This window comes from Trichosurus vulpecula (assembly GCF_011100635.1).
Source record: "Trichosurus vulpecula isolate mTriVul1 chromosome X unlocalized genomic scaffold, mTriVul1.pri SUPER_X_unloc_1, whole genome shotgun sequence".
Taxonomy (NCBI): domain Eukaryota; kingdom Metazoa; phylum Chordata; class Mammalia; order Diprotodontia; family Phalangeridae; genus Trichosurus; species Trichosurus vulpecula.
Genome location: NW_023494377.1, coordinates 10,146,477 through 10,167,126, shown reverse-complemented (window position 1 = coordinate 10,167,126; position 20,650 = coordinate 10,146,477). Strand labels below are relative to the sequence as shown.

The following is a 20,650-nucleotide window of genomic DNA, read 5'->3' as shown; positions in this document are numbered from 1 at the left end:
GTCGGAAGCCTATATGTTTATATCATTTTGTGCAAAACACTTTCCCATACCTAACTGTTGGGTTTTCCCAGTCTTCTAGGGTAGATAAGATGGATGCGCAGATACTTACTTTATAGACTCTTGTTTCTTAAAGTGAATCTTGGAAAAATGAAGTGATTTGCCCATAGTCACCCAGCTAGTTAATGACAGGTTGAGGATGAGAACGCAGATCTTTTTTAGACTCCCTAGCCTAATGCTTTCCTTTTGTGACAATAGTGCTTCCCGCAGAGAGAAGACCTTTTCATGTACTTGAAATATTAAGTACTTTCTAAACATTTTCTTCTTCAAGGTATAGGAATCCACTTTCTCAATTGGAGGTTGGCAATGTATTTTGCCTTACACAAACTGAAAACACATGATGCTATTTAAGTCTTATCATGACTGTCTGGGTTCCTAAAAGCTGAGCTGATAGAGCACAAACTTGATTGTATTCCGACAAGGGAGAAAGCTAGGAAGCCTGGGGAATGGGGCCAGTCAAAGGTTGGACATGCCCAGCAGCAGAGGCTGGCCACCAGGGCTGGCTCCCTACTGATGAGAGAGACGGGTGGGGGGAGGAAGTTCATGAAGACCAGAGTCGAAGGCATGGCAGGAGTATCCGTACCACTGAAAGCACAGCCCTTTTTAAGTAAGTACAACTCAAGTAAGTAGAGTGTTTTCTGATCACCATAATATTACCTAAAATAAAAATTCTACCAAGATTGGTTTTATTGTAATTTGATTTTGACTGTACTTTCTAATTAGTACTTAGAATATTAAAATCACTCCAAGCTGGTTCCAGTTTTATATTAAATTACAGGATTACAGGTCTTCAGCTGGTCTAACACTTGTGTAAATTAAATTACATGTGTTTGTATGAACAATTCCAGATTTTGTGTTTATATAAAAATGTACTTTTATGAACCTTATTTTTTTAATGGACACTTAAGCTCAATGTTTTTAAGACATTTAGCTCTGCAAATGTTGCTGAAAATCCAAAGGATGTCTTGTTTGAAATTTCTTCTGCAAATAAAGCTTCAAGCTCTTACCTACCTGTCATAGCAGCAGGCAGTTGATTCAGTAGACAGTGTACCAAATCATAGTCAAAGCAATTAAGCAAATTGGTTGTTATGAGCTAGTCAAAACAATTTGTCTGATTATTTATATACTTAATATCCTAGATGGCCCCACAACTGCAAATTATGGTGCTAGGTTCTATGGCAATTATCTGTCTCTGCCATCCTCTTAATTCATACCGGGCCTGTGATCTTGATGCTTAATGATGGAAATGTACCAAGTGGTAGGACAATGTTTGGAGGGCTAGTAAATCCCTTTTGACACCAAAATTACCTTCCTTGATTTGTCTTTTTGTGCCTTTCCTTTTCCAAAGGCATCATTTCACCACTTGTTCATTCCATAGTTAGGCGTGGGATTTTTGGGCCCCAAACTCACAAAGACGGACAAGTTGCCACTGAAAGGGAATTGGTTCTCAAGTCCAGAATAAAGATTTCACCTTGAGGTGCCTGGCTTTCAGCGTACCCCTAACTTGCATAAACGTGAGGTTACATTTTCCACGCAAATCTAATGAAACCAGTAGTGCCTACCACTTTTAAATTGCTTCTGTTCTTGTCAGTGGTGAGACCCCCAGAGGTTATCTGCAAGAAAGGAAGAGGAGAGTGATTAGAGAAATTTGAGGCCTAAGAATTTGAAACCATGTTGTGGTTCATAGGATGTAGCTCTTATATCTAGTCTAACCCACTCAGAGGCAACTGAGGCCCACAGAAGGCAGGTGACGGGTTCATTTGGCCAGCCTTCAAACCTGCTTCTCTGGGTTCTGGATTCAGTGTCCTTTACCAGACCCAAAGCAGCAGCTTCTCACGTTACATATTAACAAAACATGCATGGATTTAATCCTCGGCGAATGCTTAGCACTGTTTACTTGGCATGGCAGAGGTTTTCTGGGGGGAGAAAATGTTTCCTAGGAGCACCTTATTTTTGAGGCAGCCTACAAACAACATTAATAATAATTCTAGCTGGCATCTATATAACACATTTTACAAGGCACTGTATTCTTCTCCATTAATCTCATTTGATTATCAAACCAAACCTATGAGATAGGCAGGTAACTGTAATCTACAGTTCAGAGACGAGAAAATTGACAGCTGTTCATAGGTACTGTAAGTTTCATTAGGTTCCCACAGAGAATTTTGCCTATAGTTTAATACCTATCAGTGATATCTGTGTTCTGGACTTTAAAGACATTCCCCTTTCAGTTTGAAGAGAGATAACATGACTCAGTTTCCACCTCTGCAAAATTAGGAGGTTGTTGGACTTTACCTTCGAGGTCTTTTCCAGCTTGGAATATGTAACTCTATGTCCCTGTGACTTGCTCAGCGTTGCCTGTTCAGCAGTAGAGTGAAGCTTGGATTCCTGTCTTATTTTCTGGTTCAGTTTTCTTTCCTCTGTGTCAGGCTGCCTCTCCCCCTGAATTTTGAGAGACCACCAAAAGCTTGATTTTTTTTTCAGTTATTACTCCTGTTCCTTTGGCAGTGTCTGGCATATTGAATTAGAATCAATGAATGCTACAAAAAAGATTCTTATTTGTGAGGACAAATGGTAAGAAAACAGGCATATGCCCATTTCCTGGGATCTGAAGGGGGTTATTTAATATTATTATTTACTATAAATATCACTAATGGTTACTTTTCTTCTTCTGGCTTGCTTTTCATTCCTCCATTATTGGAAGAGTTGACTAACTTCTGTGGAAATGGCCTTAGATCCTTTTACTTTTTAACATCCTCTAAGAGTCTTGTCTATAATTATGTGGGAGATGGAAGAGGCCACTAGACACATTTGTTTTGCATGTGATTAAAATAATCGTGTTGAGCCTTGGTGACAGACTTTGGTTTGGGAACTCATCATCTGCAAATCACTCAAGAGCTCTGCTTCTCCCGCAGGTGGCCCCCGAAGAATTCAAGACCAGTATCGGCCGCGTGAACGGATGCTTACAAAAGAACCTTCCGGTCAGCGTCAAGTGGCTACTGTGCGGCTGCCTGTGTTGCTGCTGCACCCTGGGGTGCAGCCTATGGCCTGTGGTTTGTCTTAATAAAAGAGTGAGTACAACTTGTTACAGCAGAGGTGTGTGTCCACCTTTGGGGCCCTCTTGGGCCTCATTTTAATCCCAGTACAGTTATTCCTTGGACACAACTGTAGTTTCCCTAAAGCACTCTGCCACTAGTCTGAGCCTCGGTAGGGCTTCTGTGAGTTATCAGTCTCCGCAGTTATTCAGAACAAGCCACCAAGTATGTATGAAGTTTCTGTTCTGTACTGGGCATTGGAGACACAAAGACAAATGAATTAGCCTCTGCCTTCTGGGAGATTCCGGTCTACTAGGGGATGGCAAATGTGCCCAGGAACATAAATACAAAATAGTGCCAAGGGGAAGAGAACACTAACATCTGGGGGCCATTGGGGAAGGCCTCCCCTAGGAGGTGGCGCCTGAGCTGAGCCTTGAAGTGGAAGCAAGGAGTAAGTGCACTCTATCCTGGGAGGGTAATGTGGGCCAACATGAAGGAATGGAACACGACCTGGGGGGATGAGAGAATAGGCTAGATCAGGAGTGAGGGACCTGTGGCTTCGAGGCCACATGTGATCACACCTGGCCACAGGTTCCCCACCACTGGGTTAGTTCAGCCATAATGTCATAGAGTATGGAAGCAAAATAATAGGAAGTTGGTCATGCAAGGTATGTTGGAGTCAGATGGTAGAGGGTTGGAAATGCTAAGTTAAAGAGTTTTTAATCCTAGGAACAATCAAGGGGTTTAGACCTGGAAGAGTCCTTAGCGATCAACCACTCCCACCCCCTTCCTCTTTTCCAGATGAAAAAGATCAGGCCCAGAGGGGAAGCGACTTGGCCATGATCACACAGATGGCCAATGGCCAGAAATTGCAGTCAAATTCATTGACTTCTGGTTTGCTGAATTCAGTCTATTCTGTCTTCTGAAAATTGGGAAATATGTGCCCTTTTCCAGGTCTGTGATCCCTCTGCTGCTCTTCATGATGGTTCATAGGTCCCTGAGAGCGGCTTAGGGCAGCTAGGTGGCTCAGTGGACAGAGTGCCAGGCTTGGAGTCAGGAAGACTCCTTTTAGTGAGTTCAAATCTGGCCTCAGACATTTCCTAGGCATTTGACCCTAGGCAAGTCACTTCACCCAGTTTGCCTCAGTTTCCTCATCTGTCAAATGAGCTGAAGAAGGAAATGGCAAACCACTCCAGTATCTCTGCCAAGAAAACCCAAAATGGGGTCACAAAAAGTCAGGCCCAATTGAAATGACTGGACAGTCAGGCCCGATTGAAATGACTGGACAACCACCACAACAGTTATGTACTCCTGTTCTTTCAGTGCTCTGGGACTTACCCCCAGGGTATGGCCTGCTGACAAGGGAAATGTTCGCTTATTCTTTTCCTATGTATCTTTGCCTTCCCCTCTTGACTTGCCATTGTTTGCCTGTCCTTTCCAATCCAAAAATCATTCTTGACAGAGAAAACAGTGTCCACATAAAAATGGAGCAGCTCCTGCCTTTCTTGGTTCTAGCCCTGCTCCAAGCCCACTGTCTTCCAGAGGGCAAGGAATGTCATTGGTATGGGAAGCTCTACCAGTGCAGCTTGGCACTTTCTCTGCCCCTTAGAATCTCAGGGTATCATCTGATGCCCTGAGGGGTCACTTAGCTGGTGCATGTGTTAGAAGAGGAACTCAAACCCAGGCTTTCCTGACTTTGAGGCCAGCTGTGCCATACCTCCTTGTAGATGACTCCTTGTACAGTTGCCAGGAATGAGTAGTAGTCATCTGTTTTAACAAACCTTGAGGACTCACTCCTGTTCTGGTTCACTCCCCAGAAAGAGAGATCTCTCTCTTGTTGTCAGGTTAGGGAGTCACCAACCACCATTGCTTAGTTCTTTCTCCCCTGGCCCTTTGCGGGTGAGCTCCACAGCATCTTTCCTTGAAGAACAAGCAGCATACTTCCTCCCAGACTCCCTTGGGGTTGGGGGGGGACTCTTTTGTCAATCTTCTGGTGTTCTGTAGACCTTTTCCCTCTTTCTCTGTGTCATAGTCTTTTACCCTCCAGGCTTCAGACCCAGGGCAAGGGTTCTCTCTGCCTCTTCAGAGCCTTTTTCTTGGTTTGCAATTTGAAGCTCTTTAGTTTCTTAAAAGAATATTTCATTGTCCCTGAGATCCGTCTGCTCTTTGGGCAGGAATCCGGTGGTGGGATTCAAATAAATTAACAACCAGTTCTCCATGGAACCAAGCAGAGGCACCGCTGCTGCTGCTGACATGGTGGGCGCAGGCCCTGTCCCTGCTAACAACCGGTTGGCCGAACACAACCTAAAATTAGGTACCGGTTCTACCGAACCGGTGCTAACCAGCTGAATCCCACCACTGCAGGAATCACAGTTCCTAGGCTGCAGCAGAAGGACAAACACAATGACTCCCTGGGGTGTACTACAAACTTTGCCCATTGCTCCATACTTTTTACCAATGGTAGTCCAAGTTAAACATATTGGGCCTTCTCTCTTAACCTGCAGCATAAATGTCCTAATACATAAACTTAAGTACTTAGTGATTTAAAATAGAAAGGCTCTTAGGGTTACATGCTTCTGTTCATTAACATGCCTAAATGAATTTCTTGTATCGAGTAACTAAGGTTTTATTGAGGACACAACACTCTTTAATGTGTGACTCCTGCTGAAAGCCTGTCATTAGCCGCCTTGACTGGCAGCAAGCCGTGCCTGGGCCTTTTCCTAAATCTCCAATCCAGGGCAGCATGGCGTGGTGGAAAGGGCACGAGATTTGGAGTGAGGATTTGGCCAAGAATCCTGGCTTCTCCATGGACCACACGGCTGATGTTTACCAAGTCCCTTAGCTTCCCTGTCTGCGCAGTGAGGGGTTTGGACTTCTTCGTCTAGCTCTAAGTCAGTCAGCCTGCGATTATTGCCTAAACTGAGACATTTTCCATTACTCGTGGTTATAGGTCTGTTTCTAGACCTAATTATGTCACCTATTCTTAACTTGTCTTCATTTATCATGACTAAGTTTTAGAGAGGGAGAGATGGAAGGAGGGAAAGAAAGAGATACAGAGGGAGGCAGACAGAGAGAATGGATCTGCATGTACACATGCAGATGGAGGAGATTGACCCTTTAAGTATAGATAGGATGGTCTAGCTCTGGTCCTGTTGGCATGATTAAAGTCCAAAAAGAAAGAAAAAAACCCTTGGACCCCCCACCTTCAGTCTTTGAAATGAGAGACAAATAGTTCTGCCTAGAGTTAAGTATGTTCTATAGTCTTGCCTTACAGAGCATGTTTCATCCTTTTGGGCAGAATAGTCAAAGGCTACAAACTAGTGCTATGGGCTAAAGCCTTGACATCAATAAAGCTCCATCAGGGACAAAGAAGGAAACCATTTGTTCTCTCACAAGGAGCTTGCATTCGTGTGTGTGTGTGTGTGTGTGTGTGTGTGTGTGCGCGCGTGCACATGTGTAAATAATGCAAGTATATATACAGCGTAGATACAAAGTTAATATAGATATTATTAGATATAGATATTATATAGATATAAAGTTAGTGAATGCAGGTGTATCTCCATACATATGTGCCCATGCATACACAGAGCATTTGAATACAAGGCAGTTTGGGAGGGAAGACATTGAAAAGTTGCAAGGCTCAGGAGTGACTTCATATAGAAAATGGTACCTAAGCAGCACCTTAAAGAAAGACAGGGACTCAGTGAGCCTGAGCTAAGGAGAGAGGGAAAGAGTGCATGGAAATGCTGGCTGGAGCATCGCAAGTGAAGAAGAGAAAGAAGGCCTGACTGGGGGAGGGGAGAGGGCCAGGGAGGGGGAAGGGGAACAATGGCCAGTGAGGCCAACTCATGCTTCTGCCACATACTCCTTAGGTGACGGGTCCTGTCATACCCCATGCTCTTGGCAGTCGCCTGGCTTGTAAGGGAGTTGCTCATCTGCACCAGTGGAGGGAATTTCCACACCCAAAGTTCCCTGAATGGATGAAGCACAGGTCTAGACAAAAGAAACAAACAAACCCTAGTTTCCTTAGCTAGCCTTTCTCATCTAGTCTCCCCATCCCTGTGTTAGCTCCATGAAATACCTCCCTCTTCATTATTAATCTTGATATCCCCCAGCTTTGAGCACAGTGCCCTGCACATAATAAATAGCTGTCAAGCAACTGAAGGAATGAATTGTCTGTCCCTTTGCTGGGCTTAGAACTGTAGCTATGTTTATATAACATAACAAGAGCCAGACATCTTCCACATAACCTTCCCTGGGGTGTTGTCATTCAGTCGTTTTAGTTGTATCAAACTCTTTGTGACCCCATTTGGGATTTTCTTGGCAAAAGATACTGGCTTGGTTTGCCATTTCTTTCTTCAGCTCATTTTACAGATGAGGAAACTGAAGCAAACAGGGTGTAGTGACTTGCCCAGGGTCACACAGCCAATAAGTGTATGAGGCCACATTTGAACTTGGGAAGATGAGTTTTCCTGACTTCAGCACTCTGTGCACTGTGGCACCACCTAGCTGCTCCCTAGACAGCTCACTGAGTTGCTAAGTGTCAGGGTTGCCACCCAGATCCAGGCCTTCTGCCTCATGGGGCTCTTTGTCCCATGCCACTAGTAACTCTGAATCCCACATATGTTGACTGCCACCTAGATTGCCTCTGGGAGATTCCCCTACCCATACACAGTTGGCAGAGACCTGTCTTTGTCTGTTGGAGTCCCCTCACTGGTTTAGGCTAGAAGAGATGATCAGGAGCACGCTGTGCCACCTCCACTCCCCACCCCAGTGCCTGGCTGGCGCTAGTGCTCCTCTGACAGAGCGGAAGTGACCCAGGGTACTTAGAGTCAAGAAGGAGCTTCAGACGGAGGGTTTTGGAGGGTTAGGGCCCCACATACTCTGCTCTGGGGGGTGTTTTGGTTGTCAGAGCCAGCTCACACCTGTCATCATAAACCTTGGGCGCATAAAAGACAGTGATAGGGGGTATAAGTCACCTCACTTCCTGAAGCCTCCCTTTGCTCATCTGTAACTTTGTAAGTAAATTGGGAAATGAGAGCTATTACTTCTTTCAAGATTCCAGGGTCTGTTACCATATTCATTCAACCAATATTTATTAATACCTGCTCTGTGCCAAGCACTGGGCGTACTGGGACAAAACTGAAGTAGCCCCTGTTCTCAAGAAACTTACATTCTGTTAGAGATAAAGAGCATATAAGTCAGTCTAAAATAGATGCCACGTCAGTAGCAAGTCATGTTGGTGGGCAGATGCCTCACAGCTGGGGGCTCAAGAAAGGCCGCCTGGAGTAAGCTATGCTATGGCTGAGCTAGAAAGCTAGGGCTTGTGAGAGGGGCAGGCCAGGAAGGCATGGCACTGCGGCCCATCAGAGCCAGTAGAGGAAGGAGCAGGCAGGCTAGCATAGCTGGGGCTCAGTACTACTGGAGTGGAAGTAATGTGAAATTAGTCAGGAAAAGTCACTGGCAGTCAAACTGGGAAGGGTTTGAAGGGCCCCAAAAAGCAGTTTGTAGTTTAGGCCAGAGACAATAAGGAATTCCCAAAGCTTCATGAGTGGGGGAGTGACAGGGTCAGACATCTGCTTCAGAAATAGCACTTTGGAAGCTGGATGGAGGATAGATTAGACAGAGTGTTAATAGAGGAGACCAATGAAGAAGCTAGTGCAACAGTGCAGAGTAGAAGTAAGGAAGGCCTAAACTGGGGTGCTTGTGGTATGAATGGGTGTGAATGATGTGGTGAAGGTTGAATTATTAAGATGAAAACTGATTGGTGAGGGTTGAGCTCATGAGGTGGGATGAAGAGTCAGGGACGATTCTTAGGTTACAAACCTGGGTGACGGGAAGGATGATGGTGCCCTGGACAGAAGTAGGGAAGTCGGTGTGTGTGTCGGTTTGAGATGTTTACAGGACATCTGCCTGTAGCTGTCTGATAGTTGGTAATAGGAGTCTGGAGTTCAGGGCAGAGACAGGGACTAAATCTATAGATCTGGGAATCATCCACCATAGGCATAATTATTGAGCCCCCAGGGACCCTAGGAAATCACCAAGAGAAAGGGTGTAGAAGGAGAAAAGAGGCCCCAGAAGAGAGCCTTGGGGGACGTCTACAGTTAGTGGGCCAGAGGAGGATGGTGTTCTGAAGGGATGACCAGAGAGGAGACTGGAGAGAGCACTGTTGAAAACCTGAGAGCAAAGGGAGTATCCCAGTGGAAGGGGTGGCCTCTAATGTTAAATGCTGCACAGAGATCATGAAGGACAAAGACTAAGAAAGACCAGCAGGGTTAGCAATGAAGATGTCCTTGGTAACCTTGGACGCTGAAGCCAGAAGCCAGACTGTTGAGGGTTTAGAAGGGAGTGGAAGAAGAGGAAGTGTGAAGTTTGTTCTGGAGGAGAGGCCAACTTGAGGGGATGATAGGGTCAAGTGAAGTTTTTTTCAGGTTGGGGGGACCTGAGCATGTCTGTAGGCAGTGGCAGGGGAGCCATTAGGTAGGGAGAGATTGAAGAGGAGAGAGAAAGAACAGATGATTGAACAGGCAAGTTCTTGTCTTTGGCATACTGAGCCAAAGAAGGAAGCAGTAGAGGCTTTAGAGGTTTAAGGTGTATTTAATGCAGAGTGGATTCTTTGTCAAGTTCAGGTTGGACTAGATGGCCCCTGAGGCCCCTTCCAACTCGGTGCTTCCATGACCCTTTTTTGATTCTGGTACTTTTGCCAAATCTCTCCGTTTTCCTAGATGGAAATTCAGTGAATTCCCTCATCTCCCAGGTCCATTCCTTCCATCATTCATGACTTTCGCTATCACTGCTAGTTTCTCAGTGGCTGTATTTTACCCACTCCTTGATACGGATATCCTTTGGCATCATACCCTTGGCATCATGCTCCTTCTCAGGTAGAAGCCTTTCTAGAGGGAAACTGGTTAGCTTGGCATGTGACGTGCCCATTAAAGCTGCGGTCATGTTCAAAGATACAGAGATAACCATCTTGGATTTGTTCTTTTTTAAAGATTTGTTTATCAGTTTGAAACACTTGGTTAAGTTTTTATGATGGTCTCAAGAACTGAGTGCATTCGAGTTCATGATTGACTCATTTGGATGCATTTCTTTTTGAGAAGGTAGAACAGAGCTTTTTCATGTAAATACGATCTTTCCAAAAGCACCAACTATTTTAGCATTTTTCTGACTTAGCATTATGGGAGGGGGAGGGATAATGGGAGGAAGGGGGCAGTGGGTTCTTCTAGATAGGTAGAAAACATTAAACAATACAGTTTCCTAAGTGGATTAAAATGTATGTAAACCACATTCTAAAACGCTCTTGGCTCTTTTTTTCTCCCTCTCTCTCCTCCTATAGACAAGAAGGTCGATTCAGAAGTTGTTGGAATGGGAAAATAACAGATTATACCACAAGGTAAGAAATGGTGAGTGGGATTTTTTAGCCCAAAGCATCATGTTCCTGTAAACCCTTACTGCTTCCATTCCCGTAAGCTTTTGGTAGTTAGATATATTTTTATTCAAACCTGTTTAGAAAGGACTCACAATTTAACTGCACTGGCTTGGCCCTGTATTCTGCAAAATCATTTTACTTCTGTTAATGGTTAAGTTACTTAGGGTCCTCCCCCCCACTTGTAAATACTGCCTCTTTGCATAGTGAAAAATGTGGTATCCTGTGGTTTCCAGAATGTAAGCCTGCTCTTAGTGTGTTGCCAAACATTCTGTATAGAAGAACTTCTGAGATAAGACATAATACCTGGCCTCATGGAGCTTAGAGTCTAGTAGAAGAATAAAACCTCACCACTAAAAGACTTTTTGCGTTTCTTAACTGCAGTGCTTAGCCCAAGGCCTGGAACATAGTAAGAGTTTAACAAGTGCTTCTCCACTGACTAGAAGGGAGGGCATTTGAGTTGCATTGGGTTGGATGAGGAGGAATCCAGAGGTTTATTTGGATGGTGGAGCCACTGGGGCCAAGAGCACAGCTGCAGTCATGGGAGTAGAACGAGGTAAGGGTGGTAAGGCAGAATACCAGATTAGGGAGCACCCCACAAGCTGGGCGGAGGGGTTTCCTCTACTCAGGGAGGACTAGGGAGCCCCTGAAGAGTTTTGAGAGAGGTCACCTGACCAAATTGCTGCAGAAGGAAACTGAGATCACCTTTAACCAATTTTATTTTCCTAGCTTGGTCTGCACTGGAAGTTGAGTAAACGGAAATGTGAAAGTAGTAATATGGTGGAATATGTAAGTATGTATAAAAATAGGTTTTTTTTCCCCATTACTTTGAGGGTGTCCATTTTAAAATGTGTAATTCAGCAGATATTGTTGACTACCCCATTTTCCTTTTACTTTGAACTGCTTACTGTAAACATCAGTCTTCCCTTTTAGAGTTATGGGTAATAACATAATTATCCTGAAAGTTACAACCAATTGTTATGCCTTAGAAAAGTCTCTGCTGGTACAAACAGTGTTGTACCAGTTTAATCCACTTGTGAAACATTCCCAAGCCATAGCAACAAAGTCGATGTGACAGCAACAGCTGCTGCGGCCTGACGCAGAATTTGGGAATGGCATCTTGTGCAAACATGCATGAAAAATACCTATTGGACTTGGAGTCTTTGTGGAGGGGGCCCTTTCTTCTTTTGGCTATCTAGCTTTGATTAAAGCAGAGGAAAACAGATTGTGAATTGGGTTTTTGACTTGAAGATGGGCTTAAGTGTTCTTAATTCATAAACCACTGATCCCCACATATGGTCAACTTGTGAAACCCCAGTGTCAGTTACATAGAGACACAAGAGCCATTTAACTACATTTGAAGTATTAGGTTTCCTATGTCCAGAACAGCAAATTGCTATCCTTCAGTGTATGTTTTAATAAAAATCGATTTTTATGAGGACTTTAAAGTGAATTATGAAAAGGTGTGGTGGAGGAAAAAGGACCACTGGCCACGAAGTCTGAAGTCCCAAGGTTTGGGTGCCCTTTTTGCAATTTCTAGCTCTTGTCACCTTGGATATTTTACTTCTTGGGCCCCACCAGATCCCTTTTCTGTAAAATTTGGATGTTGGACTAGAAGGAATTCTGAACTTTTTTTCTGTTATGGTCCCCTTGGGAAGCTGGTGGACCCTTTCTCAGAATCCAGGTTTTATCTGCATAAAATAAAACACATGGGATTACAAAGCAAACCAATTCTATTGGAATGCAGTTTTCAGAATATTTTTTAAAAAGTTCATTCATCAGGTTAAAAATACCCTGTGCTACATGGTCTCTAAAATTCCTTCCAGCTCTTAATAATTCTATAATCTCCCTCCCTTGAGCCCTTTTGAACCAAAAAAAAACCACCCAAGATCATAAATCCAAAATTCACTGTAGGATGAGACTTCACCTAGGATCACAGCTGTGGTATAAACAGCTCCCCAGTTGAGTATCTTGGGCTGTATTATTGCCTTGTCATATCTCCTGTTCAGACTTGGGACCGGTCCATTTGAATCTTCATTTAAGAAAAGATTTAACAAACCAGTCTACCTTGTAAAAAGCACATTTTTCTCCTTGTCGATATTGAGCCCCTCTGTAGTGCCTTCCCCCCTCCCCCAAAGAGCAGCAATCACATTAAAGGTGTTGTTTTGATGAGTGTAAACAAACATCTAGTTAGACAATTAAGACTTTCAGTATTGATAGTATTATAGAGAGTTTGAGTTGTAAGGGGCCTGAGAAACCAGGTGAGAAAACTATGGTCTGGAGAGAAGGGGGGATGATTTGGCTGTGTGCCCTTGTAATTGTACCACATGTACTCTACGGTGATGATCATTGACTTTACTCTTTAGAGACAAACTCATTTGTGAGAGACTGATTCAAATCGACTTGGGTTTGCATTGTATTTATAACTGAGTCCAAATTAGGATAGATGTCTATGTTTAAATGGGAAATCATTTTTTCACTGTGTTCTTTTTTGGTTGTTTTGCAGGTAATCCTAATAGAATTCCTACCAAAGTATCCCATATTCCGACCTGACTAAAGCATCATAATCCGATCACTTTCACATTACCTGTCATTTTCTACCCTTAGTGCCTTGTTAGATGATTTTGGAAAGGAGATGGTCTATTTTGTTGTGTTTAGAATGTTACAATGCTAGCTAGAATAGTCTCCTTACTCAGTTATTTTTGTTGGTTTAAGAAGAAAGCAATTTGCACATTTTTTCCCCTGTTAAATGAGGTTTGTGTTTTGCACTCAGAGTTTTTAACATAAACAATAGTTTCCACTAAGGATCTAACATCAGTGCTGATTTAAAACAAACAGAGCTTGTTCTGAGCATGCTGCCTTTTCATTTGTATAGCCCTTGTCTGTTTCTCAATATGTTTCATTTGTCTAGGACATTCTTTCAAAGCACCGTGTTCCCGTAAACCCTTACAGATAAGCTTTTGGAAACTAGAGCTCATTTTACGCTACCCTGCTTGGAAAGGGCATGCAATCAATAGCACTGGTTTGGTCCTGCACTTTGCAAAATCATCGCCTGTGTTAGTGAGTCGGCTCTTTAAGCCCTAACCTAGGACTTGTAAATATTGCCTCCTTGCTTAATCTAAACTGTGATATGCCATGGTTTCCAGAATGTAAAACTGCTTTTACTGCGTTGCCAATGAGTCTGCATAGATTTGTAAACTCTGAATGACATTTGGAAGCATCCTCTTGATTGTACAGACCCGTGTATGCCAGCTTATGGCCAAGCCATAACAAATTGTCTTGGGATTGTTCAGCTGTCAATCTTAAGTTGTCTGTGTAAGAAGTCGACTTAAAATGCATAATTGTACTGATGTTCTGCACTGTTTCTGAAACAAAAACCTTAGTTGTTGGGAAAGGTTGGACTACATGTTTACACACACACACACACACACACACACACACACACACACACACATTTCTGAAACAAAAACCTTAGTTGTTGGGAAAGGTTGGACTACATGTTTACACACACACACACACACACACACACACACACATTTCTGAAACAAAAACCTTAGTTGTTGGGAAAGGTTGGACTACATGTTTACACACACACACACACACACACACACACACACATTTCTGAAACAAAAACCTTAGTTGTTGGGAAAGGTTGGACTACATGTTTACACACACACACACACACACACACACACACACACACATCCCTGTGCCATCCAGGACATTTTGCGGCCTCCTTTCTAGCTTGCTCTCTTTTTTTCCCCACACAAATTTCCCTTCCCCAAATGATATCAGCCATGTCCCTGCCTCTTTCTCTCTGCCTTCCCCCTACCAGGAAAAAAGAAAACAAAACCCCAAGGCCTCCCCTATATATGTGCTGCCTCATGACAGTGTCTGGGGGAGTTAGGAAGGCACCATTGTGAGCCACTGACCCCTCCTCTTTCGGTGCTCTGCTTAGCCTGAAATGGAGAAGCTACAGTTTAAGATTAGGCAGTAGCTGATTCAGAACTGATTGAGTGTCCCAAATCCTTGTTTAAGGCCATTTTTTTCAAACTACCCCAAAGAAGAAATTAGAAAATTGTTTTCAACATTTGGATAATATCAGTAATTTGAGGCATATGTTTAGCTGAAGCTTTTTGTAGCTTCTGCATCCTCCATGTCAGGGTACTTGGTTGGGCTGTACTTGGGACACCAGTAAGTGTGAGAGGAAGGAACCCTGTTCCCCAACTCTTCTGAAGTTTAAAAATGAAATATTGGGAGGCCCAGATCAAGTTAATAGGGTTGCATAAGGAGATGCACAGTGATAAGGAACAAACATCTAGAATTGAACAGCATTATTTGGTCCATGATGTTCATAATAGTGGCCATCAGGAGCCCTTTAGGCACACTTTCTATTAGAGACTGTAAAAGGCCAAGATTTTTGCATCCAACTGTTTTTATGTTACAAATATTTTGTTTAGACACCCTCCTGCCTTTCTGCTCTATTCTCTTCCTTCCCCCCTCAAAAAAACAAAAAGCAAAACAAAAAATATGCTTACGTGTGCCTGCTAATTATTACATGTTTGCCTGCTGCAAAATCAGAGGTTCATTTGCCAAGGTAATAAGGTGGATACCTCTGAAAATTCACCTAACATGTTTTGTTTTCCTATGGGGGTTAGGGAAAATGACATCTGTGGTTTCATTTCCAACCAGCATCATCCAAATGCCACTTTTTGGGACTGTGACATTTGAATACCAAAAATTGGTTTCCAGCCTAGTGTTAAATGTCTGGTTCTCATTAATATAATAATAGCTGTTGAGGGTTAACCCCACAAGTCTCATTTTCCTTGAGGAATTGAAATTTGGTCAGTCCCTTTGGTTGTCATTTTTAGAAGTCCCCTCCCCCCCTTGATTTTGTTTGAACAATGACAGCAAGTTTGGAATTGTTTCCATGAAACCTGGAACACATAAATGTAGATAACCAGGAGCAGAAGTCATCCAGGGTGAGGGAAGCCTGTTGCAAGGAAGGGGCGAGTGTGGGGTGCAGAAGTAATTGTAAAGACTTTGATGGCTTTATAAAAGTATTTCTAATGCTGCTGTTCATTACATTAGAATTGCCTAATTCATTAGTCATGCTCAGCTCATTTTCTGAAGTTATCCAGACACTACCCTCTTTCTCTCTCTCCTTTTTGTGTTTCTTTGTGTTTTTAAATGGCTTTTGAGTAGTCAGCCAAAAAAGTTAGGTGTAGTCAAGCATTTAGGGATTTTGTTTTCTTTTCAGTGACATTGTCATGATGGTTTATTGATTGATGATGACACCGGAGCACTGTGGCTGCTGGTTGCTCCCTCAGAGTGAGTTAGAATCCAGTTCTCATTGATTGTACCAGGATCTAGCCTTTGGGTTTGTCACATGTTTTGTGGAAAGTGGAGCCAGCTTGATGGAATTCCAAAGGAACTCCCTGCTCACACAGCTAGCTGCTCTTTTCACAAAACAGTGTGAGGAGAAAGGACAAAGTAATGTTTGGTTTGTCCAAGAGGGTGTATGATATTTGTCCTTCCCCAAGCTTATCTTTCCTGCCTTCCTATCACTTTTCTTTTTTTTCCAAACCCCTCTCTCCTTTCTCCCTTGAACACCCCCTTCCCCACTTTGAAACAGTAGTTGAGGCTCCACACTGTGTGTGCTTCTCTACTCAGTGAGATTCATGTCTTCATGGACAGTGAGGACAGGATGGATGGATGTCCTTGCCCATCTCTCCCTCCCCCAGCCCTGGGTGGATCGTTTGGCACACCTGGTTATATTTCAGTTTTGGTGCAAGGGAAACCATTTATATGGTTTTACAAACCAAAACAGGCAAATGTTCATTCATTCCGAGGTTATAGTTCTCCTGGTCAGGGGTCAGGTGCTTCATACCTCCCTTCTCCCATCTTCCCCTCCCTGTACTAGATTAGGATTGCAACCATAAGAGTCCACCAGTAGAGGTATTAAAGGTGTTGCTGGAAAAGTGCCTTGTCTATCTTGAATAAAGATATTAGGCTAAAGCTGGGGGCTGGGGAAGAAGCAAAACAGATTGGTCAATAGGACTATATACAGATAGGCTAAAAAAATCACCTTCCTCAAAGAGCTATAGATTATTCTTTTCTTCTTTAAGGTCCCTTCTCTGGGAGGTTTTTTTGAGGGGAAAGTTCAATCATATGGTGAATGTTAGTGTCAGAAAATATTGGCAATTCACTAATATTTGCCATCTACTCAAGGAAGTTTCATTTCCATGTGCCCAATAAACCAGTGTTCAGGCCAATTCTTGAGCATGGAAGAATGGCATTTCACTTCCTTTTGGAAGAAAGAGAAGCCCTGGGAAATCGAGCCTCATATGAGTGACCCCTAACAAGTCACTTGTGGCTACATCACCCAGCTTCAAGCAATAACTCCCATCGTTGTTAGTTGTGATCAGCAATCTTCACCATTTCTACTGAGCTGTGTTTGAAGTTGTTTTTAAGGTCTGAGGGGTATTTTTTTTCTCCTAATGAAAAAGGCTGTAAGATTTGTACATTTCAGAAAATAGTTTTTATTTTTCCCAGTTCTTAACACTTTTGTTTACAAGTAAAAAAAGACACTTTAAATAAAGTAGCCCCTTACTACTTGAGCTTAAAATCATAAAAGCGTGTTGTCTTGAGATTTTACTGCATTAACCTGCCTGGGCCAGGCCAGGGAGGCAGAACTTTACTCCCAGCTAGTTAATTGGAGCACTTTGACCCATGGGGCTATTTTTTAATTCATTTAAGTTTCAGATGTGAAACTCGCCTGAGGGAGGGCCTCTGATAGCCTGGCAGGCAGGTGCCTTTTGGCCTTTATCAAGGACTGTGCACAGCTTGGGTGGATTGTAAGACTTCTCCACAGAGAAGGGAGAGACTGGTTGGGATCTGTGCTCTGCAGATGAAAGGGAAGGGAGTTTTTATGTTTTTCCCTCTAGTTTTCCACCTCCTGACTCTGAGCACACATTTTCTGTTTTGTTGGTTCCAGTCCCCCAGATCATAGGAAATTCAGGAGTGGAATACTTCATTCTGAATTCTTACCCTAGAGGAAGAAGAGTAAGAACCATCACCACCACCTGGGTCCTCCCTAATTCTGCCACCCATAGCTTCAGTTGTCAATGCCTCCCACTTAGTAGCCACTGAGTAGATAGATATTTGGTGATCAACTAAGTGTACAGTGGCTGCTGCACATTTAGATTCCAAAGACCCGAGGAAGCTGAAGTTCCTCTCCATCCCCTTACCTCCCTCCCCCTCATCCTGGGCCCCTCCCTAGTGGTAAGCTCTAATACCTCTTTTAGAGGGGCCTCATCACCAGGGAGGGGCTAAGGCCCTGAGGGACTCTGGCTCCTTGAGTCTTTGGGATCTGAATTCACAGCTGCCAATTACTATCCAGGCAAGAATCCCAACTATGATGACAGGGGCAGATGGGGGTGGGAGGGAAGACCCATTTGGACATTTTATAGGGTAAGAATTTCACATCTTAGCATCTGGCTCACTTTTTCAAAGAACCACACCCTACGGATCATAGGAATGGGATGGGTGCTACAGAGACATGGAAAGTCAAGTGGTTTAGAAATCCAAATGCAAGTCATTCCTGGCCGAATTCAGGGCTCTGCTGAGTTCTCTTCGATAAGTGACTTAATTCCTCTGTACCTCATGTCCTTGTAGGATAACAAATCTGGACCTACCTCACAGGGGAATTGAGGCTCATTTCATACATTAGTGTTCTGGATGACTACTGACAGACATTCTGAACGTCACCATTGTGCATGTTTTGGAAGTGATCCCTTTAGATCCATCTTTGGTTTATTAGTTGAACCACACAAGGTTAATGCCGCAGCTTGGCTTAGGGCAGCTCTGAGGTTCTCTATGTCTGTAGCTTTCTACCTGTTAGACAAACACTTGTGGTTTGGGAGTTCCCCTGGCAGATTAGACTTCACACATTCTTATGTGTCCGTATTATCCTTTTGCTTCTTATTAGACTTGGTTTGGTGACAGAGATGCCCTTTGATTTTAAACACACAGGGTTTTCTCCCCCCGTTTCTACAGGTTTTAAGTGTTGTCTTGCATGACAAACTCTTGGTCTGTTTTTGCTGCACTGGGGATGTATTGTAGCTTCAGGTTAGCATTTGCTTCCGCTTGAGACAGAAATATTTAAATGACTTCATTTAGTGTATATACAAAGTACTGCAGATGTTGAGAATGTTATGCTGTTATGCTCCAGCATGGGACTCTGAATTCCCAAGTATCTTCAACTAAGGTCCCTTCAGCTTGGGAACTTAACATAAACAGCAACTTAAAGCAATAATGTCTCGAGTGTTATTTGTGTTCTCATCCTTTTGGTTTATTTGGGAAAAAATTCTTTTAAACTTGATTTTATTTGTTGTCTCCTCAATAAATGTAGTGTTTTAAACTAGATGAAGCTTTTAAACTAATTATCAATGTGTAAAATGAAGTGTAATCACCAAGCTCACTTGGCACCCCTAGTTATTTACCAAACAAGAGGCATCAGAAGATTCCAAGGTGTTTCCTGGAACAATGACGAAGAGCAAGGCCAAAAAGCCAGAGAGGGGTCATTTCACAAGACACTCTGTTGAGCTGCCCACTCTTTCTGTTTCGTGGCAGAGGACTCTTGTTGGAACAGCTTTACCAGCAGAGAATGATAATCGTTTCTATCCAAACCAAGAATTCTCCTGGACCTTCAAATGTTATGTAACCTGTTGAATTCTCTTTTTCCCTCCTGTAGAATGTAGTAACCCTCCTCCTACCCCCAGAAGAACTCTTCTTATATAGCTGTGCCAAAACTGAAGAAACATGCTTTTATGAGACTTTCAGTGCTGCTTTTGTCTTTGTTCATTTGTCAGATGTAAAATTGATTATCTCAGGATTGCAAAATTAAAGTCAAATGCAAACCAGTGATAGTCATTTTAAATCCTGTTTTTTTGTGGGTATCTTTCCCTCCTCTCTGTACTAATCCTTTCAAAGTAGATACTCGGGGTTCTCTTCTCCAGCTTTACTTTGGCATGTTATCAATCCTCTGTGAGTCCATGATGGATTCATGCCTGATATTGGCTGTTAGGTACTTTGAGTTGTGTTTGTGCTTTGGAACTCCTCCAAGAAGGGAGGTGATTTCAGATGACTTTGCTCTTGACCCAGAGCACTACCTTTTCACTGTGGAATTGAACAGGAAAGACAAGCAACCAGGTGTAACTAGGCCTAGTTGAACATAAGACTCAAATGCTACTGCTTTGTTGAAAGAGGGGGGAATCTACTCTTCTAGAGAGCCTGGTGCTCCACAGTGGGTGTATGAAGAAGTCAAGGATTAACACCATCTACTTGATTTACCACTCAACCTGACTGAACATGTGAAAACAGTATCAGGCAAATAAATCATCATCTGGAGGTTTTTTTAACCCATCAGCAATGTCAAAGGTGCAGCAAACTGAATGAAAGACCCTGTAGTTAGGGTTTCCCAGCATGTTTGGAAATGGAACTGAACTATTTCATGTGAAGAGTTCTCTTCCAGTTCTAGTATTCTGTATTCTAAGGTCCCTTCTAGCACTGACATTCCATATACCCAAGACCCTTCCAGATTCCATGGGTCTTCCATCTTTAACATTCTCTTTACAGATGACTAGAACATCATGCAAGGACACTAGGACCCTGAGAAGAGAAGGAACTGGAAGAGGGGCCCTCCAAGGGTTTTTGAGGTAAAGGAATCACCACCTTTGTTGTCAATGAAATCTTAGTCCTCTGGCATGGGATGTACACAGTGGGTCTAATGTAACCACAGCTTGGTTAATGCCAAGCCACTAATATGGGTTTATTGCTTTGGGTGCTGTGGACATGATTTATCAGGAGCCCTTCTCCTTGTTTTGGTGATTAGGGATGGGGGGTGGCTGCAGCACATATGGGAAACCTTGTGGAAATACAGCATTTAATCCCATTCATATCTTCTTTTTTGGGAAATGTGCCTAGCCTTTGCGCATCCTCTGCACAATGTGTTATGCACATTTTCTAAACTGAGCCTTCCGTGGAGGTGTAGTAAACATTCTGTAATGACATTGTGCAGGTTGTCTGAATTCCAGCCCTGTTCTCCTCTCCGCCTCCTGGGTGTCTC

At 43.2% G+C, this 20,650-nt stretch overlaps 1 protein-coding gene across 1 annotated transcript in view; it reads left to right on the top strand.

Moving 5' to 3' along the window:
* Positions 1-19,447, top strand: part of CHIC1 (cysteine rich hydrophobic domain 1) — a 45,082-nt gene extending 25,635 nt beyond the window's left edge. The window contains exons 3-6 of the mRNA XM_036740400.1: positions 2,973-3,128; positions 10,432-10,488; positions 11,251-11,310; positions 13,028-19,447. Of these exons, the coding sequence (XP_036596295.1) occupies positions 2,973-3,128; positions 10,432-10,488; positions 11,251-11,310; positions 13,028-13,078 (324 nt within the window). The 3' untranslated portion in view covers positions 13,079-19,447. The remainder of the gene's footprint in view (positions 1-2,972; positions 3,129-10,431; positions 10,489-11,250; positions 11,311-13,027) is intronic.
* The last annotated feature ends 1,203 nt before the right edge of the window (positions 19,448-20,650 follow it).